At 33.5% G+C, this 25311-nt stretch overlaps 1 protein-coding gene across 2 annotated transcripts in view; it reads right to left on the minus strand.

Annotated features, from left to right (window-relative positions):
* LOC114326745 (b(0,+)-type amino acid transporter 1) overlaps nt 1-25311 on the minus strand; it is a 267109-nt gene that overhangs the window by 49049 nt on the left and 192749 nt on the right. For both annotated transcript variants that reach the window (XM_050644420.1, XM_050644419.1), the window contains exons 4-5: nt 22711-22953; nt 9567-9692 (exon numbers count right to left, since the gene is read on the minus strand). In XM_050644420.1, the coding sequence (XP_050500377.1) occupies nt 9567-9692; nt 22711-22953 (369 nt within the window). The remainder of the gene's footprint in view (nt 1-9566; nt 9693-22710; nt 22954-25311) is intronic.

A 25311-nucleotide genomic window follows, 5' to 3' on the forward strand; every position in this document is an offset into this window, starting at 1 on the left:
ATTTGATTTCAGTTCAGTGCCTCTACCCAGGTGCTCCGATGAGGAAACGGTTATTCCGAAATACGTATAAGCACATAGTAGAGTAGAGGCTCTGTACTGTAATCAAATCTGAACCATCTTTTCTTTTCTTTTAGTTTATACTTTATTCACCTTTGGTGGATATTAAAGGAAATAGTTCGCTAAAATTATTATCACAGTGAATGACAGGACGTAAAATGCAATTTAGATTTCCCTTGTCGAGTATTTCGGCACTCTGTTAACGCTTTATTTTTCCAACTTAAAAAGCTCAGAGGATAAGTCATTTCGAATTTTCTTTCCTGACTTATTAGACTATTGATTCATAGATGGTGCTAGTAGCATCTTTGGTAATTTATTTGAAAATTTTTTGCTCAATTAGAAATCCAATGAAATCAATTAATTTGTGGTCATCTGATTGAATACAACCAATAAAACCAACATTATACTGAAAACAGATCCCATGGGCTGTTTTCACTCAATCATGTAGCTATGGATACCTACATTTCGTTTCATTTCGATTTTGACATTTCAAATATTCAATATTTCAAAATGTCACGATTTGGTTGTAATACTGATGAGAATATTAATGAAATTATCGAATCAAATATACCAAAGAATACTGTTTACAGTAAAAAATTTGTATGGAAAGAACATATTTGTATAAGAACATCATAATAAAATTATTAACAGCATGCGTAGTGGAAATACATCTTCATCAGTTATAGAAACTAACATGACTGGATCTTCATTAAATTTTTCTAATTGTTCCTTTGTTAATTGCACATTTAAATAAATTGTTTCTGCTCTGTATTTTTTTTTCATAACCAGCAAAAAATTTTCTATCCGAATAACCCTCGAACATTGATAAATGCTCAAACATTTTTTAACAACTTTCTCAAGCTTGTTGCTTACAGGCAACAGACCTCCGCCTACGGCGTCGGTCTGTTTCCAAGCAACAAGCTTTCGAAATCTGTTATAAAATTTTTTCGAACAATTATCAATGTCCTTGGGTTATTACTACTGATAATTACCCGGAAATGATGAAAGGATTTAATTTCAGTTCAGTGCCTCTACCCAGGTGCTCCGATGAGAAAACGGTTATTCCAAAATACGTATAAGCACATAGTAGACGCTCTGTACTGTTATCAAATCTGAACCATCTTTTCTTTTCTTTTAATAACATAATTATTTATACAGGGTGGCCAAAAATATTTAATTTTTGAGTTATGTAGGTATATAATTTGTTTAATACTAAATACATTTTACTGCTGATAGAAAACAAAAAAAATGTTTACTTGACTAATTAAAATTTATTTTTGACTCTACATTAACTGTTCAAATGGCCTACCACCTGCCTCTTAGCCGTAATTCAACAGAGAACAGCAATCTTCTTAATCCTTTGAATGCTGATGAGGCTTAAAGACGTCATATTTATACCGTGACTACTCTCAGGTGCGCATGACGGCTTCATGCGTCATAATATGCAGATATGCACAACATTCGTTTAGAGGTTGGTATTTGTTTGACTTTGACTGAAACGAGTTGCTGTTCTATTGAGTACGTCGATACAAGTGTTTTTATAAAGTCAGTTTAGATTCATATTATGGATGAAGCTATTCCAGGGCCATCTTGACCAAAACACTAGAATGTAAATGACGCGAAAAATCGAGTGAGCACACCCAAGTTGCGTTAGGCATATTTCGTCAAAAATCAAAGGGTTCAACGTTATGAAGTTACGAAGTCATTTCTGAAGTTATATTACGACTTTACAATTTAATTATATTTTTTAAATCTTGTAAATTTCGTGGTAGATCGATATAAACTTTTGATTTTAAGTAACCATCTAGGAATAAATCAAGTGGTGTAAGATCTGGATATGTTGGAGAGAGGTTCCAATATCAGCAGTTTTGTGCGATTTACTGTTCCATGTAAACAGAAAATTGCTTCATCATAAAGGAAGTTTTGGAGAATGTGTGGAGATTTTGTCCTTTGATTGACTTTTTAGAAATGTTGGTATCAGCTGCAATTTGCCTTGAATTAATTTGCAGATTCTCTGCCACATTCTGTCAGTATTTCTTGTTATGTCAATAAATTATAAAATAATTTGAAAGACTAAGTTTTCAATTAAATGGCATATAAAACAAGATAATGTTATTCTACATCCAACCAGACTGAAGACAATGGGAACCTTCTCTGGTTACACCTCCGAGGCTTCTACAATTTGCAAGCATAACGGATGCTGAGACTAAGGAAAATGAGGGAATTTTACAATTTATAATTCACGTCCCATCTGCTCAGCGCGGTAAAGTTTCAACGAGAATGGTTCCCTTCGTACCCCAGTCAGAGTAAACATGTAAATCAATCATGTTGTCGTTGGAACTTTACCGCGCTGAGCAGATGAGACGTGAATTATAAATTGTAAAATCCCCCCATCTCCCTTAGTCTCAGCATCCGTTATGGCTTGCAAATTGTAGAAGCCTCGGAGGTGTAACCAGAGAAGGTTCCCATTGTTTTCAGTCTGGTGGGATGTAGAATAACATTATGTTGTTTTATATGCCATTGAATTGAAAACTTAGTCTTTTGCTAGCAGTTGCCGCTAGGGCATATATGCCATTTCGTTCGTTGCAATCCGTGACTGCACGCCGGAGTTTGTTTTGGTTGGATCAGGGAGAGCAGCATATGTGCCTCCTGATGAGACACTAATAAGTTTCGAAACCGGTAGAGGTGCTTGCTGCACACTCTGATTGGACTAGAATATGATGCGGCTGTATTTTCGTTTTGCAACGAAATTGAAAATGGTTATTCATTTTTGAGTTATAATATAATTTATTGACTAAATTTATTATGTAAATAATTTATAAAAATATTTTTTTGCCGCCCTGTATAAATAATGATGTTAATATCTATATTACTGAATAGAGTATTGAATAAAATTTCAAATAAACTTGGAAATTACCCTATTTTCTTAGAAAAACTCATCAATTACATCAGGGGTCGGCAACATGCGGCCCTTTGAAACTTTTTGCGCGGCCCGTCAATGCACTAATGTAATTTTAGGAAAAATCAACAAACTTATGAAAAATAATAAATTAAAGACAGAAAGACAACAGACGCTTAAGGACAACAGTTGCATGGACCGAAATTCAGTAAAATATAAGGAACTTAATAAGGCAATAAAAAAAAAGGAAAAGACAAGACATCAGGGACTAAAATACCGAAAAAATCGAAAATATTATAGGGAAAATCAAGAGTACGAAAGTGTTAAAAACTCTAAATATAGGAAAGACCGACAACAAATACATCTGATAACAGATATAAATGGAATCACTATAAATGACAAAAAAAATTTAATAAATATTATTGAATATTACTATTTATACAGAATTATACTCGTTTAACATAGAAAAACCAGAAAACCGCGGTATGGAAATATTAAATGTAAAATCTGAACTACCAAAATTACTAACGAGGACGTTATAAATGCCTTAAAATACATGAAAGATGAATATAGATTAAGATCAACAGTCAACACAGAGGTCCATCGAACAAGATATGTTAGGACTAAGTTGAAAGGACATAAACGAAAATAAGGACGTGTGACGCAGGACGAAGGTGGAAGATGCAATTGGAAAAATTGCGCAAATAAAATGGAACTGGCCATGACAAAGCAATGAAATGTGGACGCGAAACAATATACATTGGAGACCACACGACCCCGGTCATACTAAAGCAAAACCACAAAAACGATGGCTAGACGACGTCAAAGCAAAAATGGGTAGATACTGGCACTAAATAGCACAAAATAGAGAGAAGTGAAGAACTCATGGGGAGACCTTTGTCCAGGGATGGATGCAAACAGACTAAAGAAGAAGACTATTTAAGCTACATTTGAATATGCGGCCCGCATAAAAAATTTTATTTTGAACATGGCCCGCCATCCGAAAAAGGTTGCCGACCCCTGAATTACATCATCACGTCCAGATGGATATTGGATAATGTCACTGGCGTGATATGTATACCAAAAAATCAGAATTTAAAAATAAAAATCAAACTCCTCTTTTAGGATTTGTCTACCATTGCCACCCATTCTCGAAAAATCAATTTATTCCAGAATTTTACCCCTCAATGTATATACCTTTATTGAAATCGAAAAAAGATTATAATGGTATTTTCACTATAAATCTTAAATATCAATTTAATATTAAATCGAATTTGTATTCACCCTTTCTTAAGCATTTTCCCCTTTTCTCAGACCCTTAACCGTACGCTCGAAAATTCCGCGTTTGTGACTGATTCACTATTTGATTTGGTTCCGAATTTATGATAATTGTCCTCTCTTCATCGTCGTCTTTCCATCCTCACAAACTTCTGCAATTCGTAAGGCCGTAAAGGGATAAAATATTGGTCAGATTTTGCGTCTCGACTGCTTCTATTCCCGATTCGAAGGGTAAGGTCAGTTGTAAATTAAATCTATCGATTTTAGAAACACAAACAACGTGTTTGAGGTTGGGGACGACTTAGATGGTATTGCGGGCAAATAAAAATATTGCACAAGAAAAAAGTACTAGGAAAAATGTATTTTCCTTCCCAGAGAATTTTCCTTTTTGTTTTTATCTTTCCTCTCCAGTTTAGAATGTTTATTTTTTATTCTTGTTCCTGGTAAATCTTCCCATCTGATCTTACTGTATTGAATTTATTGGTTTTTATTTACAGAGAGGAATATTCGGTGACATCTGTGAAAATGGTATTTGGAGGAGGAGGTACAACTACGAGGTATACCACAGATATAAACATATATTTGGTGGTAAAGACGTAGTATCTCTTATAAGAATATGAAGACTAAGATGGGCAGGACATCTAGCAAGATCACAGCATAAAAACCCTCCTAGAAGAATCCTTATGTCACAACCTGTGGGAAGTAGAAATAGGGGTAGGCCAAAACTTAGATGGAAGGATGGTGTAGGTGAGGATGGGAAAAAATAGGCGCAGCAAACTGGCAACCGTTGACAATAGATAGGACTGATTGGCGTAATAGACTTGGGAAGGTCGAGGCTCTTTCATAGGGCTGTAGCACCATTGATGATGATGATTCTAATATGAAGTCATCTTTGGTTTTTTTGCCCCCTTTGGTCAAACGAATCCCATGAAACTACAATGCGAAGTGAGACAAGGAGATATCATTTCTTCTAAACTATTCACCCTTGCGCTAGACATTTTTAAGAAACTAGAATGGAACAACACAGGCTTAATAAACTACAGTATAACAAGGATAATGAGCCAGGACCAGACAAATATATCAATACAACACCATACCATAGAAAATGTTGATCACTATGTATATTTGGGTCATGCCATCATTTTAGGAAAACCGAATCAATATGCTGAAATTAAAAGTAGAACACAACTGGCATGGGCTACGGCTTGGAGACCGTAGTCCTTACTAGAAAATTTACTAAAAAACTTGAAGCAACGCACTGGGCAATGGAATGAATCATGTTTGGAATATCACTGAGAGATAATATCAGAAACACAGAGGTAAGACGTAGAAGGAACATCAGGGATATCTTGGTAGAAATTAAAAAATAAAATGGCGCTGGGCCGTTCACAGAGCAACATATATGATGACAACATGTGGACACGAAGAACCCTAGAATGTAGACCACGAAGGACGACAAGCAGCATGGGAAGTCCTCAAAAGATATGGGTAGGTAGATGACATAAGAGAATAATAGTGGCAGGTAAATAGTGGATTAGACTGGCGTAAGATAAAAATGATGGAAGCAATAATTGGTGGAGACCTACAGTCAGGAGTAGATGGAAAATGGCTGATGGATAAGAAGAAGCATGGGATAGAAAGTTACTCAGTTAGCCCTTTCACTCAAATTTTAACCTTATTTTCAAGTGATTATCGATAAGACAAAATCGATGTCTAACTTAATCAAAGCATGAGAATAATCACTGGAACAATAAAATCAACCCCAGTGAGATGGCTGCCTACTTTGAGATTGCTCCACCAGATCTACGCCGTACAGCAGCATTAGTGAGAGAGTACCAGAAAATTGTAACCAACGTACAATTACCAATCCATCAAGACATACCAGACATATAGGCAATGGTCAACAAGATGGATGCCAACAACAGAATCAGACTATATTCAGATATCCACCCCAACTCAGAGTTTCATCGGATCAAATTTGCCCCGGCCCACCTGGGCGAGGCTTAATCGCATACGAACCGGACATGGTAAATGTGCTGATTCGGTGTTCAAATGGGTTCGTGCTGAAAGTCCACAGTGCGATTGCCGATCATTTAGACCAGGAGTTCCCAACCTTCTAGCAACTGCGTACCACCTGATACATTTTGAAGATTTTGGCGTACCACCAAACACCGGTGAAGGGGGGGAGCAAGGAATGGAAAGAAACTATTTTTTTTAGAAACATATTTGTTATCAAAATATGTCCATTGGCTTATTTTATTTTATCCAGAAGTCAAAATTAAGGATTTCTCTTTAAAACTTTCTTATGTGAAATCGATGAATGTTTCCTGTAAATCCTGTCATTTTAACTCATTTGGTGGATAATGCTGCAACAGGATTTCTGATCCAGTGAAGTTTGGAATTATCTTCAGAGAAATATTTATTAAATCTTTCTTGAAGAGATTTCAAGTGAAGAATTATATCAACAACCACATATTGGAGATATTTCGTTTTCGATAAAAAATGGTGACAGCGTAGGAAATGCAAAGACATTCTTCCCTTGTATTTAAGAACATAAAAGAACCAACTTTTTCTTGAAGGAGTTTATTTTCTCATTTGCTGTGAAGGGTGTTGTGTTTGCTCCCTGAAGACCCATGTTCGGCGTCTTGAGTCATGTCAAAAATGTCAGCTAGATATGCCAATATTGACAACCACTCTCCATCACAGAACAACTTTTTCATGTCATTATTTTTTTTCAGTTAAAAGAATAAAAACTTGTGACCTCAGTTTGAAGAGACGGGTGAAAAGACGTACTGGCACTTCCTCAGGCAAAGGACCATCGTAATCGCTTGTTTTACCCAAGCGACGCGTACCACCTTAAATCTTTCCTCGTACCACCAGTGGTACGCGTACCACCGGTTGGGAACCCCTGATCTAGACCTAGACGGACCATAAGGCATTGTGTTTCAGACTGCCTAATCGTGCCTACCGTGGACACCTCCAGGACTTTGTGGAATATTCCCCAGAAGCAATTGAATGGCTATGTAAATTGGACATTAATATTTAGGTTCATTCATTCTATTTTAGCGTTTGAATAATATATTTGTGTATTTATCGTACTGTTAAAGTCCATACGCTAAGTAAAATAAAAGTGATTATTCCGTGTTAGATAAAAAACGGAGTTTGGCGATCGAATATTAGAACTGGCAAGAACTGGTATTAAGAGGATTAAGAGCTATTAAGAGAAAGTATTATTTTTAGGAGTAGCAACCTTTGTGCAGCTTTTTGGGGTACCAAAAACTTTCTCAGTAAAATTCAGCTGGTTCGTCCCGTTTTTAAAATACTGTCGACTTCTTCTTCTTCACGTGCCATCTCCGCGACGGAGGTTGGCAATTATCATGACTATTCTGATCTTAGATGCTGCTGCTCTTAGTTCGGTTGATGTGCATCCGTACCATTCCCTCAAGTTACGCAACCACGAGATTTGTCTCCTTTCTACACTTCTCTTGCCCTGGATTTTCCCCTGTATAATTACTGAAGCATGTTGTATCTCTCATTACGCATAACATGCCCCAGGTACTTCAGCTTTCGTTTCTTGATGGTTTCCAATATTTCCAGTCTTTTGTTGACTCTTCTCATGATTCCGTTGTTTGTTATATGCTCGGTCCATGATATCTTCAGGATTCTTCTATACACCCACAGTTCAAATGCTTCCAACTTTAGTAGTCGATGCGTTAAGTGTCCATGCTTCTATCCCGTAAAGCAGAGTCGAGAAAATATAACACCTTGCCAGCCTAACTCTCAAGTCTAATTTCAGTTCTCTTGCACAAAGTACCTTTCTCATTTTATTGAAGTTTGTTCTTGCTTTCTCTATTCGAACTTTGATTTCTTTGGAGTAATCGTTTGTGTGATTAATTATTGTGCCAAGATAGATACTGGCGACTGGACCATCATTATTGTAAAAAATATTCTAGCCGACTTAATACAGAATGAGTGATATTATAAAGGACATCAAAATCAATGCAGCAAAAAAACTGAGTAACAATGCTATAAAAATTTCCATTTCAATGTCAGTTATACGTTATACTATACCCTTTTACCTTTCAAACATTGCAATAATTAAAAACCAGCAATTGTTTTGAGCACAACTGATCTGACAAAGGATAAAATCAACCCGCACTAATTTGTTTTCCTTTATTTTGATCTATCAACTATTCATCCATCAAAAATTTACCTTTTGTCCTTTAAATATTTTTACAGATGGATTATTAATGGACAATACGTTATTGGAAAGTCAATAAAGTCAGTCTATCTTCTCTATTTCAGGTAAATTATGACATTCAGAGTCTCTATTATAAAGTTTTGAAAAAATTACTTTTCCAATGACACCGCCTCAAACGTTATAACTAATTATGTTGTGTATAAAAAGCTTTATTTAGTCTATACACCATTCAGTGTTTCCCACAACCTTGTTAAATATTTTATTAAGAGTTAGAACTTAAAAGTCACTTTGTAGGTATCCTCTAAAAGCATGTGATGCTTGTTTATTATTTTATCACATTTTTTTCTCAATGACGTAATGAAAATTTGATATTGAACTTGTTTAATTTTTTAAGAGATTCATAAATGTTTATGTAACATTTTCTGCCATATTTATCCTTGAGGAACTATAAAATTCCTGTGTATAAATGACTTTATACAAAAACAATACACTAAAAGGTGGAAAACAATCTATGGAAATAATATCTCACGCCCTTAAATGAACAGCGACATAATGAACTGTGAATATAAACATATGTAAAAAATAAAAATATAAAAGATGCATAGATGCTGAAATAGCTATATGGAGATGGTGGTCCAACTCTGAATCAAATAAAAACAAAAACTGCCTTTATCTCTTTAAAAATATAAAAATTGGTAACCAGTTGATAGATCTCGTATTAATACAACGATGAGTACAACAAGGACGCATATCGTCCCCTCTCCACTTAAATATCTACTGAGAATAAATTTTTAAACATGCCATAGAAGATGCGGACGTGTGAACTGTAGTAAACGTTGTAGAGAAAGACTCAATCACGTCAGCTAAGGAAACAATAGGATGGTTTTTGTACATAAAATGAGACGGCTGAAAACATATTTCCAGTATGCACGCAACCGGAGATGATCTATCCACAATCTAATTCTTTACTTGTTCCTGGTCTGCCGGAGAAGATAATCGTCTCTTCGCTACACGGTAGCAGGCACTACCATCATTATCACAAGCATCCCAACGTGGGGACTCAAGGTATCTATGTTCACTAGAATAACACTAGTATTCTATTTTATTAGTAGAATGTAACAAAAAACTTACCTTCAATCATTTTGTAGGCGCCGCCCAAAACTACAATTAGAACTGCCACTAGTTTGGCTGCAGTAAAGACGTTTTGAACGCTCGTAGCCAGGTTTACACTGTAGCAGTTTATATACAAAATGACAACTGAAACAAAAAACTATTATTACAACATTAAAAATTGCAATAAAAATTGACGATGCCTGAGTCAGTATCATTCAACTCAAACAAACAATTATCAGAGTTTATGAAGTCTTAGCAACAAATATAGAGCACATTTCATATAGGAGACATGGGAACGATTAGTACAGTCGGAAAAATAAAAGAATACCCATGAACGAACATATAAAACACGCTGTATTTTCCTGTCACCGTGTCACACAAAAAATTGGCCAGCGAAAGTACATGTAATAATTATTGTTACATGTACTTGCACTGGACAATTTCCTTTGTAATACGGTGACAGGAAAATACAGCGTGTTTTATATGTTCGTTCATGGGTATTCTTTCATTTTTCCGACTGTATATGTACTTCATAATACTCATGTGGAAGATGACTGCAAAAACTTTATTATACAGGGTGTCCAGAAACTCTACCAACAAACGAAGACAGGGAATTCCTCAGATAATTTTAAGACAATTTAACCCAATTCACCTAGTCCGAAAATGCTTCCTAAGGGAGCTAGAGCTCTTTGAAGATGGCGTCATGTAATTAGTTTTTCTTAAATACCTCCAGAACGCTTATATTTAGAAAAACGAAAATTGGTATACATATTTACTTTTCATAATTGAATCGACTCCATCCATTGCGAATTTCTAGTACCGGTCATAGGCGTCCGTTTTAGGTAGGGCAACGGTTATTTTATCGTCTAACTTTTTTGTTTTTAATTTTTAAGCATTTTTGACTCTGAATTATTAAATTATGAGGTATTCTTGTACTAAAAGATACTCTTACTTTAAATCGATAGGATACACCGTTTTCTAGAAAAATCGATTTGAAAATTTTTCGTTCTTTGAATTACAAAAAAAGATTAAAAAAACTATTTAGATAGATGAAAACTGGCACATTTATTTATAGTCCACAGATTAATCGATTTCATTAATGGCGAATTTCTAGTACCGGTCATAGGCGTCCGTTTTGGGTAGGTCAACAGTTATTTTATAGCATAACGTTATTGTCTTTAATTTTTAAGTATTTTTGACACTATATTATTCAATTATGAGATATTCGAGTACTAAAAGTTACTCTTGCTTTAAGTTGGTAAAACACATCGTTTTTTATATTTTTTTCAATTTTTTTTTAAATACCCAAAACTAAAAACTTTCAAATCGATTTTTCTAGAAAACGGTGTGTCCTACCGACTTAAAGTAGGAGTACCTTTTAGTACTAGAATACCTCACAATTTAATAATCCAGTATCAAAAATGCTTAAAAGTTGAAGACAAAAAAATTATGCGATAAAGTAACCGTTGCCCTACCCAAAACGGACGCCTATGACCGGTACTAGAAATTTGCAATGAATGGAATAGATTCATTTCTGGAAAGTAAATAAGTATACAAGTTTTCGTTTTTCTAAATAGAAGCGTTCTGGAGTTATTTAAGAAAAACTAATTACAAGACGCCATCTTAAAAGAGCTCAAGCTCCCATAGGAAGCATTTTCGCACTAGGTGAATTGGGTTCAAATACGTTAAAATTATCTGTGGAATCTCCTGTCTTTGTTTGTTGGTAGAGTTTCTGGACACCCTGTATAGGGTGTCAATTTGAAAAGTTGCCACCCCCTATAATTTGGTTCCTATATACAGTCTAAAAATATACAAAAACACGTCAAATTTATTTGTGAGGGGGACATTTTATAGACCCGTTTTCAACCAAATTACACTAACCCTCTAGCGGGGGCGGACACAACAGCCAAAATCTTTAATGGAAAGGGGGGTTGGGTGACACCTCATTTTAAAGATCGTTCGATTATATTATCTTTTCAAAAATACCACATACATTATATTTCTCTTCAGTAGTTTTGGAAAAATCAAGTGAAACCGTACAGATATCAAATATCGAGTTCAGAACTCCAAAATTGAATTTTTCTTGGGGTGTTGAAGTATTTAGAATGTTTTTTTGAAGTATTTTTGGAAAAATCAAGTAAAACGTTAAAGATATTAAGTATCGAGTTCAGAACTCCAAAATTTTTTAGAGTATTGAGTCCAAGAGTTTTCCAAAAGTACAGAAAAGAAATATAAGGCAGGTAGTATTTTTGAAAAGGTAATTTAATGACCTTCAAAATTAGGTATCACTCAACCCCCCTTTCCATTAAAGATTTTGGGGGTTGTGTCCGCCCCGCTATAGAGTTGATGTAAATTAGTTAAAAACTGGTCTACAAAATGTCCCCCTCACAAATAAATTTGACGTGTTTTTGCATATTTTTAGATTTTCTATAGGGACCAAATTATAGGAGGTGGCAACTTTTCAAATTGACACACTGTATATTATAGACTTCTACACATTTAAATTAAAAATCTCTTCCATCTTTTTAAGTTTCTGACTTCTTCAGCACCCATGTTTCGCACGCGTATATTACTGTAGGTCTGATAACAATCTTATAAATTCTGAGTTTTGTTTTTCTTGATACGTAATTGGATTTCATTAATGTTCGTAATGCTCCATGCTTTTTATTTCCTTTAGTTATTCTTGCCGTTATCTCCCCTTCCCCATGACTATTTTCATGTATTTTGGCTCCCAGGTAATCAATTTCTTTGGCTCTTTTGAACTAGTATGTTTTTTCTCCATCTATTTGTAATATGTTATTTTCTTTTTCTTTTTGGATCTCTTCCATTATCATATTTATACTTTGTCTTTTGTTAGTTTATTTTGAGTCAATATTGTTTGGCTTCTGTTATTATGTTTTTTATTAAATTTTGTAATTCCTTCTTGCTTGTTGCTAAATAGTATTACACCAGGGAAATAAGGCAAAAATATTCCAAGTTCGGGACACTTGAGCAGCCAGGTTGCAAATGGGTTTTTTGGGTATTATATGCCTAATACATTATAAATACAAAAATGCCCGTCACAGTTTGGACGAGAATTTTAGTTATTAACAAATAAGTGTCAAAAATGAGAGTTTTTTCGTTCAAATCGCTACAGGTAAAAATGGGGTAAATAAATGTCTTCTTTATAATATTTTTCTTTTAGTAGATGAGCCAAGGTTTAAAATAGCTTTTTTTGAATTTTGGTCCGATTATTTGTTTCTTCGGACATTGCAAAATAAAACTAAAATTCCAAAAATAAAAAGTTTGCTATAACTTTTGCGAAAATGAATTTAGGACTTTCATATTGCATGAAAAGTTGAGTAAAACAGTCCATACAGTGCACAAAAAATTTTTGAGATGATGCGTCAATTAGTTTAAATTGTATTCAATTTGTTTATCCCAAAGAGCTTTTTTTTCGCAATGATATTGTTCAGAAAATAATAATGGCACAGTAATTCTGTGAAAACAATATGAAAGAAGAATAGTCATATTTTCCACGCATTTAAAAAATCATTAAAATGTCATTTTTATTACTCAGAAAACAGTTTACAAAAATAGAGTCATTTTTGGCTTATAAATAATTTGAATAACTTTGTTAATATTGACTGTAGGCTAAAACTACAATGGAATTTAAAAAACTGGTATTTTTATTCGAATTTTCAAAGAAAAACTTTTTACCTGTGTTAATTACGGTCAAAGTTAGCCACTTTATTTTTTTAATTGACGGCTACTTTGTTTATAACAACTAAGCAACCTAACTAGAGTCATTTTGAAGTTGAAGATATGTAGGTTATGTGTAAAAGTTTGAGTAAACTTTGAACCTTAACAGAGTGGTTAATAAAGCTTTGAAAATGGCGTACGAACGGAATTAATTCGTGGTCGGTAGAGGGGAATTACTAAAATACGTGCACTCAAAAAATGAAACTGATTCTGCAAACATATGCTGCGATTAATATCGCTGGAACTTGTTGATGGATTTTGATTATAATTTTTTTAATTTGTATGTACTCGTAGTCTTATAGAGTACGTTATGTATACAAAACGCCACCTAACATTACAAAATGTTAGGGGGAACTCCCCTTATCACTCAGGGATATGAAAAAAAGATTACGACCGATTCTTAGACTTACCGAATATACATATATAATTTCATAAAAATCGGTCAAGCCGTCTCGGAGGAGTATGGAAACTAACACTGTGACAGGAGAATTTTATAGATGTAAATATATAGATGGCTATTAACAAATAGGGGTTAGTGATAGAAGAGTGAAAATTAAGGGTTATATGTATATTTTAATTCTACATCATATAAAATTACGGTAGATAATTTTGTCCAAAAAAATAAAAAAAATGTCAGGGGGCAACACCCCTTATAACTTATGGGTATAAAAAATAGATTAAAACCTCTTCAACGTCCTACAAGATAAACGTGTAAAATTTTATAAAAATTGGCCAAGCCGTTTCGGAGTAGTATGGTAACTAACACTGTTACAGGAGAATTTGATGTACGTATATAGAAGTAACTACGAATTAAATAATAAAAGTGGCTAACTTTGAACCTAATTAACCTAGGTAAAAAGTTTTTTTTTCTGAAAATTCGTATAAAAATACCAGCTTTTGAAATCCTAAAGTAGATTTACTCTATAGTCAATATTAACAAAGTTATTCAAATTGTTTTGAAGCCAAAAATGACTCTATTTTACTAAACTTTTTTCGGAGTGATAAAAACGACTTTTTAATGATTTTTTTCAATACTTTAAAAATATAACTATTATTCTTGCATGTGATTTCCACAGAATTGCTATGTCATCATTATTTTCTGAACAATAACATTGCGAAAAAAAAAGCTCTTTGCGATAAACAAATTGAATAAAATTTAAACTAATTGACGAATCATCTTTAAATTTTTTGTCCATTATATGGAATGTTTGACTTAACTTTTCGTGCAATATGAAAGTCTTAAGGCCACTTTCGCAAAAGTTATAGCAAATTTTTTATTTTTGAAATTTTAGTCTTATTTTGCACTTTTCGAAACAAAAAAGGATCGGACGAAAATTCAAAAAGTGCCATTTTAAACCTTGGCTCATTTACAAAAAGAAGAATATTATAAATAAGACATTTAATTACCCTATTTTTACCTGTAGCGATTTAAACAAAAAAACTGCCATTTTTTGACACTTATTTGTTAATAACTAAGTTTCTCGTCCGAACTGTGACGGGCATTTTTGTATTTATAATGTATTAGGTATATAGTACCCAAAAAATCCATTTGCAACCTGGCTGCTCAAGTGTCCCGACAAAAACCTTATTTCTCTGGACTATATTAGATCATCTGCAAATGCTATGCATTGGTGGCCGTTTTTAAATATCGTTTCTTTCATGCATCATGATTGTCCAGATTATTCCTTAAAATGTCAGAATGAATGCAGTTGTTGATAGTGGGCATCCCTATCGTAATCTTTATACACAAAATTTTAAAAAATACCCTTAAATATTTGATCCCCCAAATCTTAATTTGCATCCTAAATGAAAAATATCACTTTACTTGTCTCAAAAAACCTCTAGCTGCAAATAACTGTTATCCAAGGCAGCAGGTATACTTTATGAAAAATAATCCATTTGTGTAGAACCAAAACTCGTTAGAAATAGGATTAGGAGTCCAGACATCACGTATTTCAATACAAAAATTACTTTTCATCTTCGTTTTGTGCAAGAACGTGCCGTTGATTTCCAGTGAGGTGTATAGCTATTTGTCTCACTTTAAAGGCTAATGCCTCTGTGTGTAGTTTATCTGACCCTACGATTTCCCAAGGGCATCCCTCCAATATTTTTCGCTTACTGTTACCTCACGAAGTTGTACACGAAAAATAATAACTAGAATTTTTTGGTTTTTATGTGCGATTAGTTTTATTGGATGATATACTGCGAGAACGAAAAAGGTTAAACGGGAGAAATCCACAAAGTTCAAAGTCACGGGATACAAATTATTTCTTTTATTTGTTAATACGTTTTTATTTTTTGTAAAAAAGCTATACGAAGGCTCCATTTATAATGTATCTTCCTCCTCTATCTTTTCTTCTTCGTAAGGATGTAGTGGCGTTATATAATTTGTTTAACCTTCCGCAACTAACATAGGTTTTCTGAACATTAAAGCTTGACACACTTTCAAGCGTAGGATTGTGTTTATTCCCTGAAGAAGTAAAATTAAACATATATGATACCTATTTTTAAATTATTAAACCTCTTTAACATTAGCAAAGTATCAAAGAAAATAAAACAATCATATAACATCTGATTTGTCAAAAACAACCTCAATATTTCCATTGCTGTTGTCTTGTACCTAAGTTCACTTTTTAATAGCGCCTACCTTTGGATAGAAAGGTCCGAATGGTCGGGAGTTCAAATCTCACCAGGGTAAAAAATTTCTCGTTTATTATAAATTAGTAAATGTAAATGAAAATTAGTTTCTGTCCTTGTGGGATCGGTACTCACCGGAGGGACCGCAGACGTTCGGATACAATTAGAGTCTCTTTGCACAGACAATGACGTCGACTTTGCAAAGTAACAAGGCACTTACTCAACATACACACTACACATGACACTAAGTACCTCATGTTGTGACTGGCTGAATGACATAAAGTCCATGCCATTAAAAAAAAGAATGTGTGTCTACTTTGTACGCACGTAAGAAGTTATACTTCTGTTATTATGATTTCAACGAAATTAATATACTTAACAGGTTATTTGTATTTTATTTAAATATTAAACTAACTTTCTTTACCTACTACTTTTAAAAAAAATTATTAAAACGATACCAAAAATATAAAAAAAAATATGAATCGTCCAGGATTTGAACCCAGGACCTCTTGATCTCCGGTCACACGCTCTACCACGGAGCTATATTCCTTTTGCTTTGACAGGTTACAAGATTTCTCATACATACTGACAAATTTAACACAAAAATACTTTAAATGTACTTATTATTATTATAAAATATCTTATTCCCGAGGAAGGCAAATCCAAAGACACAAAAATTATAATAAATAATACATTTACTAAAAACACAACTCTTTGTTTTCACAATGTGTCAATTTCTTTTCACAACTTTTCTTGAATTGATATATTTATACATAACTTGAAATATTCAGCAACTAAACGACATCCTGTCTGTGTGCGCATGCGCGCAGTATTATGAAATTTTACTCTCAGTCGCGCCTAAAGAAGTATAACTTCAAAAACATAAAAGTTCACTTTTTACTCCTGGCAATTGGGTTACTAAATTATCAGCACTTGTTTTCACGGTCTTTCGTTAATCTAAATATTTTTTTCATCGAGTAGATCATGGGTCCAACATGAGACAAGATTTGCCGATAATTGCATAATAAGTTGACACTGAAGACTCAAACTTCAACACTAAAAACAGGCATCTAAATCAGGCAGCTACTGATGGCGGCGAAGATTCATAATGAACGATTTGGATATAATCGTAAAAAATCTAACTGGTCGGTCTCACAGACCCAATGTTAGTCACGGAAGGTTAACTATTTCTATCCAATTATCTCTCCTGTGCGTATTGTTTTGCTTCGGAGAATGAGTAACCAGTCATGTCTTTTATTTGGTCCGACCATTATACTGGAGATCTTCCTTTGGATCTATTGCCAGCCACGTTGTCTTCAACTATCATTCGCTCCATGTCTTCTCTTCTTCTAGTTATAATATAATGTATAGTAAATGTATAATCTTACAAATCATTATAATCTTCTTCTTTTAAAATAGATAGGTACCTACTATCCGTTTTACCCTTTTTAGCCGATTTGATACTAAAACCAATGAAGTAAGATAAAAACTGTCAACCAAATTACTAATGTGTGTGAACCTGTGACGTCCATAATTCGTCACTCGACACCATCTGATACTTCCAATGACAAATTCGACTATATGATTGTAGTTGCTAGCCAGTCTCTAAATCAGGCAGAAAAGGAAATTAAGGGAATTCCTTCGGCTGTTACGCCACTGGTGATAGTAAACACGTGATAAATCTGCTCTGTAAGAAAACTTCGAAATAACGGAAACTTACAAGTAGAAAATTGCGAAATTGTGACCATTGGAAAATTGGAACACTTAGCAGTGAATGTGAGTGAAATACGAAGCCAAAAACAAGATTTAGTAAGTCAAAATCGTTTATAATAAAAATAGAAATAACCTTGAAACTTGCACACGGAATAGATATTTTGACATCCGCACTTTTGAGGTGTGTCAAATGTCTTACGCCTGGTGTGCATAGAGCAAACAAACTGAACGGTAACCACAGAACACATTATTACATAGTTACATATATTACGCCGATAGAGTAGGCAACACATAATACTTACAAAACAAGAGTGAAGTACGCCGATAGCGTATGCAACACAAACTCAGCAATAGTAAATTATTGAATAAAACATTATCAATTAAATATGAGTTTTCAAAAAGAACAAATAATAGAAATTAAAGAATTCATAAAGGAACTGATCGCCGAAAATGGAGAGGAAATGATGAAAGAAACAACAGATCTAATCAGAGAAGTGAAAGAAATGAATCAGATGTATAAGGATGAAATAAAAAGACTAATAGAAGAAAATTTGCAGATGAAAAACGAAATAAAGGAAATACGAACTAAAATGAACTACATAGAGGAAGTAGAAAATAGAATAGAAACGAATGATAGGGAAAACAGGAAAAACAATATAATCATAAACGGATTGGATATACCAAATATTAACGAAAAAGAAACAGAAGACCATGTCAAAAACTTCGTCGATAAGGAATTAAAAGTTGCAATAAATAATGCAAAAGTAAGAAAAATCAAGAACAAAACATACTTGGTCAAAGTAGATAACTTCCCAAAAAAATTGGAAATAATGAAAAATAAAACACTACTAATGAGAGGAGAACACAAACAGGTTTATATAAATAATGATCTGACTGTAAAAGAAAGAGCAATCCAAAATAAACTCAAAATAATTGCAGAAAAAAAAGAGAGAAGAAAACAAGAAAGTAAAAATAGGATATCAAAAATTAATAATCAATGGAGAAAAATGGATATGGAGTACAAAAAATAATGAATTGATACAAGAACAAAGAAGCAATAACACGCAAACAAAAAACTGGCTACAATAACCACATGGAAAAGAGATGGCAAGACATCAACGGAAACGACGAGGCAAAGAACAGGAAATGAAAATGGTAATGGTAATAAACAAACAATTTGGAGACTAGCAACGTGGAATGTGAGAGGACTAAATGGAAAAGAGGCAGAATTAAGCTATGAGTTTGATAGAAACAGAATAGAAATACTAGGAATAACAGAAACCAAAAAGAAAGGCAATGGAGAAATGTATTTGGAAGGTGGACATATTCTCATATACAGCGGTGTGCCAAACGAAAAAAGAGCAGCAGCGGGAGTGGGATGTGTAATAAATAAAGACAGAATAAAGCACATACAAACATGGGAAAGTTGGACAGAAAGAATACTTACAGTAAAGATGAAGGATGAAGGGGAAGAAAACCTAACCATAATCACGGTGTATGGCCCAGATGAAAATGAGAAAAAGGAAATAAAGGACAAATTCTGGGAAGACCTCAACATAGCCGTAGAAAACAGTAAAGGAAATATATTTATTATTGGAGATTTTAATGGTAGAGTAGGAACCAAAGATATGTCGACATCTGATGTAATTGGAAAATATGGTGAGGAGGTGAGAAATAACAATGGAAGAAGATTAATAGAATTTTGTGAATTAAATAGCCTAATAGTAACAAACACACATTATGAGCACAAAAATATTCATAAATTTACAAGACAAGGACCAAGAGAAACGGAAAAATCAATAATCGACTACATACTGATAGAACGCAATAATAGAAGGGCACTTCAAGACATAAGAGTTAGAAGAGGACCGGAAATAAGCAGTGACCACTACTTATTAGAAGCTAAAATAAAACATAGGATAGAACCCCAAACTAGAGCAGCAGAAAATAGAAAAAAGATTGAGTTCGAAACAATTAAAAACTATAAGCTTAGAGACAAACAAATATCTCAAAAATACGAAGAACTGACAAACTTAAAAATAACAAACTTGATGAGATCAATACAGGTAAGCAATTTGGAACAAAAATGGCAACTACTCAAAGATATATTAATTGAAACGGCAAAAGAAGCATGTGGGGTGTACAGGAAAAACAACAAAACTAAACAAACGAGCTGGTGGAATGATGAAATCAAAAACCATGTAAAAATGAAGAAGAAAATGTGGGAAAAGTACTTAGGGAACAAAACCGAGGAAAATTACGATAGATACAAAGAAGAAAGAAAGAAAGTAAGAGACATGATAAAAATAGAAAAAGAAAAGACCTGGATACAATTCGGACAACAGATGGAATACAACAGTAAAGAAAATCAGAAACTTTTCTATCGAACAATGAAAAATATAAGAATAGACAAACCAACAAGAGATACAAGAATAAAAAACACAGATGGAACAATAATAACAGACGATCAAGAAATAATGGAACGATGGAAGCAACACTTTCAAGAACTACTAACTAGTAATGAAGTAAACAGAGAAGAGAACAACGAAGAAAATGAAGAAAGAACAGAACAGGAAGAAAACACAGATGAAATAACAAACGAAGAAATAGAAACAGCAATAAAGAAACTTAAAAATGGGAAATCTCCTGGACATGATAGAATAACACCAGAAATGCTGAAGTATATGGGACTGGAAGGTAGGAAATTGCTCAGAGAAATATGCAATGAGGCATGGAAGAAAGAAGAAATACCGTCGGACTGGGAGATGGGAGTAATACTGCCCATACATAAGAAAGGAGATATCAAAGAATGTAACAATTATAGAGGAATTACACTATTATGTACGGCACTGAAAGTATATGAAACAGTATTAGAACAAAAGCTGAAGAATATAATAGAAACGACACTAGAAGAAGCCCAGAGTGGTTTCCGGAAAGGCCGAGGGGTGCAAGATCACATATTCACAGTGAAGCAAATAACAGAAAAAACACTACTGACTAAAACCAAAGCGTACATGGCCTTCATCGACCTAGAAAAAGCATTCGACAGAGCGAAAAGAGAAACAATATGGAACAGTCTAATTAGAAGAGGAGTTGATAGAAAACTAATAGAAGTCATCAAAAGTCTATATAAAAGAAACACGAATTACATAATGCATAAAAATATGAAATCGCAACAATTTAAAACATCTGAAGGCTTAAGACAAGGAGGAGTCATGAGCCCTACACTCTTTAACATCTTCATGGACGAAATAATCAAAGAATGTATACCACAATTAAAAAAGCTACATGTAGGTTACCGAAACCTAGAAAGAATAGGAATATCAGAATGTGCATTTGCTGATGATGTAATTGTCATGGCAGATAAAGAGGAAGATCTAAGAAATAATCTACAAACATGGAATGAGGTATTAAATAGGCATGGGATGAAAATAAACACACGCAAAACAAAGATTATGGTAGTAGCACAAGAACAACCCGTATTAAACATACAAATCAATGGAGAAACAATAGAACAGGTAAACTACTTTCAATACCTGGGAGTAACAGTGGAAAACAGCGGAAAACAACACAAAGATATAGAAGAAAGGATTAACAAAACGTCTAAAATATTCCACGCAATTAACAACAAATTTTTAAACAAAAAAGAAATATCCAGAAAAACCAAAATAACTGTCTTCAACACGATATACAGACCAGTACTTACATACGGGTGCGAGTCTTGGGTATTAACAAGAAGTATGAAGAGTAAGATCCAGGCACTGGAAATGAAATACCTAAGACGAGTAAAAGGAGTATCAAAAAGAGACAGACTAAGAAATATAGATATACGAGCGGAGCTCAAAACTAAACCACTCCTAGAATACATCGAAGAAAAACAGCTGAGTTGGTGGGGCCACATGAAAAGAATGAGAAGAAACATACCAGTAAGGAAAGTATGGGAAGCAAGAATTCAGAAAAAAAAAAACAGAGGAAGACCATCAGAAAACTGGGATACAACCATTGCGAAGATTATCCAAAAGAAAGGGAAAACCGTAGCAGAAGCAAGCAGACTGGCGCAGGATAGAAAACAATGGTCAAAGTTTGTGCACACGTGAATAGACATTAGTCCCGACACTGAAAAGTAAAAGGGACTTAAAAGACTATATATATATATATATATATATATATATATATATATATATATATATATATATATATATATATATATATATATATATATATATATATATATTCCTTCGGCTGTATCGTGATATCTTTGTACTGAAAGAAGGAAAGACAGGAAGCATTATCATTGTCAAAAATAAAACCAATACTGGTAATGCCAAGCCAATTGGCCAAACAGCTCGACGATTAGCACAGGAGAAGAGAGATGAAGCTGAAAGGATTATTTCAACAATGTAGGAAGGAAGCTAAGAAATAACTTAAACAAGGTTTCTTGGTAATAATGATATAAAAAAATATTTATCTTATATATTAGATTTTAAGTTTCAAGGCAGCCTTCACCACAGGATCTGGTTTGTGACAATTTAACATTATACCATTTGGAATCTGTAGTGCTCGTGCGACATTTGAAGAGCTTATTTAAAATAAAACTGGTTCGATGTAGTAACCAAAGACGTGCCCGTTGCGTTGTGGAGATATTATGGCACTCTGTATAATTCATATAAAATATGTTTCAACGCATGATTCTGAATAAAAAAGAGTACCAACCTCACTCACAGTCTAGAATCAAAGTATTATAAACTCTCGGATTCAGTAATCTCAATTAACATTGAAATGACATGCTTGTTATTGTTTAAAGGTGTATATAAACAGAATCCTGGTGATAAAGAATAATTATTGTAGTTACTGTTTATTGACGTAAAGGCTATGGCGACATAATGTTGGAATAGGTCGCGGGAGTATTGTTATCGTTATCGTCATATATTCAGAAATCGGCTTTTAAATAAACTAGTTAAAAGTAATAGGTCTGTTTATTAGAAGTATGTATATTATGTATTCTCAATATGACCACACAGCATGAAATTATTATGTATGTTCCTAACAGATTTAAATAAAAAGTACTCACCCATTGCCAGCAAGGCTACCATCTTGACAACAATTTCCGGTGGTTCGCACTCGGTAACAAACGCTTCTACGGCGTATTTTCCAAAACTCAAACATATTATAGCCATCTGCGAAGGCTTCAGCACCAACGTGCTGGCCCAAGAGAACAGAAACGCCGGAGGAGCTCCAAATGCGTCCATAAAATAAGCGTATTCCGCCCCTGAGGAGGTGTTCATCGTGCCCAGTTCGGCATAAGCTAATGCACCTGGAACAAACAAAAATTTATTATTATATAGGGTGAGGCAGATAACTGGCCTATTAGAAATATCTCGAGACTAAAATCAACAGAATCATGAAAAATGGAATAAAGGGGTTTTTAAGGATGATCTATTAAATGAAAATATTTTCATCTCTTTGCAACTTCCGGTTTGCTTATAACTTCGTTTTTTTAAATGGGACGCCCTGTATATTTTCACATTTTTGGATTCTTCTCAATATCTTCTTTCTTAAAATATGATATTTTCTAATATTATATAGGGTATTTTAAAAGATATTTACGTTTTTTTATTAATTTCGTAGCAACATTCACACCCTGTAGAATTGTAATAGTTTGACATTAAAAACTCTGCTTACGTTCAAGTGATTTTTAATATAGTCTATTATTGTTAAGAATCATGAGTATAGCTAATTTTGAAATTTTAGTATACAGGGTTGGTCGAAACTCGGAATGAATATTTTCTGAGTTTTCTTAATAGAACACCCTGTATTTTAGTATTGTAATGAAATGATATTTCATAGTACTTTTTTATTTTATAAGTATTCCCTATACCTAACTGCTTAAAGAGTTATTGGTGATTCAAGCTAAACATTAATTGCAACAAAAAATACGTAAAATTTTATTAGGTTGGCCGTGAAAATATTCAATCACAAATAATTTTTCAGAAATTAATACATATTAATCCAGACTGATCCTTAAAATTACCAATAATGGTTTAGCTATCAAAATACCTACGTGTAGTTAAGATTGTTGGTGCGATTAACAATTAAGCACAAATTAAAGCAGTTAGGTATAGGGAGTGATGCTTAAGAAATAAAAAAGTACCATAAAATATCATTTCATTACTATACTAAAATACAGGATGTTCCTTTTAAGAAAACTCAGAAAATACTCATTCCGAGTTTCGACCAACCCTGCATACTAAAATTAAAAATTTAGCTATACTAATGATTCTGAACAATAGTAGACTATATTAAAAATCATTTGAACGTAAGTAGAGTTTCAGTTGTCGAACTACTACAATTCTACAGGGTGTGAATTTTGCTAGGAAATTAATAAGAAAACGTAATTATCTTTTAAAATACCCTGTATAACATTACAAAACCTCATATTTTAAGAAAGAAGGCATTGAAGAGAATCCAAAAATGTAAAAATGTACAGGGTGTCCCATTTAAAAAGACGGAGTTATAAGCAACTTCCGGTATAACCTTATATGCTATGTTATAGCCTTATTCTCTAAGAATATCGATGTAGTAATAGTGTTGCTGAACAGGTCATTGTATACCGGGTGAAACAATAATACTGTATTTTTTTCCTGAAAGTTCGTAACACCCTGTGGAATATTCTAGCATTTAAAACATATTAAAATTAAAACTCAATTGTAGCCTTAGCCTTTCTTAAAATTCTGGTTTTTGACTCATTCACTTATGTTGGATAATGAAAAAGTTAGTTACTTTGAGAACTGGCCATGTGCTTCATCAATACAGGGTATTTCTAAATAAGTGAGACAAACTCTTACAAAATGGAAAGAAAGGATAATGGCACAGGAAGTGAAACCGATGACGAAACGAAACGCAAAAGAGAAAACTTGGATGACTGTTTTAATAGAAGTAAAATTACAAAACGGTCACCAACCAAAGCAGGCAACGAAAAAAAGGAAGACATGGAAAATGTTATGATTACGATGATGAGAGAGCTAATGAATAAAAATGATGAAATGTTTCAGGAAATAAAACAAATAAGGAAAGAACAAGAACAAACCAATAAAGAGTTAATCGATGTAAAAGTAGAGAATCAAAAACTAAAAAAAAAGAAGTAAAACTGCTACATGAAAGAATGGAGCAACTGGAGAAATTTAGCAAAAAGAAAAGCTTGATCGTAGCTGGGTTGAAAGTAGAAACAAATGATGATAAGAAATTAAAAGAAGAAATGGGAAATTTCATAGCCCAAGAGTTGCAAACACAAATAAAACTAAGAAGTGCAACAAAAATAGGAGAAACAGTATGCGCAATAGAAACAGAAACATTCAGGGATAAAATGGAAATCCTAAACAAGAAAAGTAAACTAAAACAGCATAAAGATCGTATCTATATAAACAACGATTGGACATCGAAAGAAAAAAAAATACAAAAGGAAATAACTCAAATAGCAAAGGAAGAAAGAAGCAAAGGTAAGCAAACGAAAATCGGCTACAAGAAATTAATAGTGAATGGCAAAATCTGGATATGGGACGAAGAGAGAGAACAGCTGATAGAAAATTCAAAAAACTAATAAACGAAGAACAGGGGCTGAAATATGGTATTGACATGGCAAAAAAAGGGATAACGACTTTGGAAAATGAGGAAA

The sequence above is a fragment of the Diabrotica virgifera genome, chromosome 2 (genome assembly GCF_917563875.1).
Source record: "Diabrotica virgifera virgifera chromosome 2, PGI_DIABVI_V3a".
NCBI lineage: Eukaryota > Metazoa > Arthropoda > Insecta > Coleoptera > Chrysomelidae > Diabrotica > Diabrotica virgifera.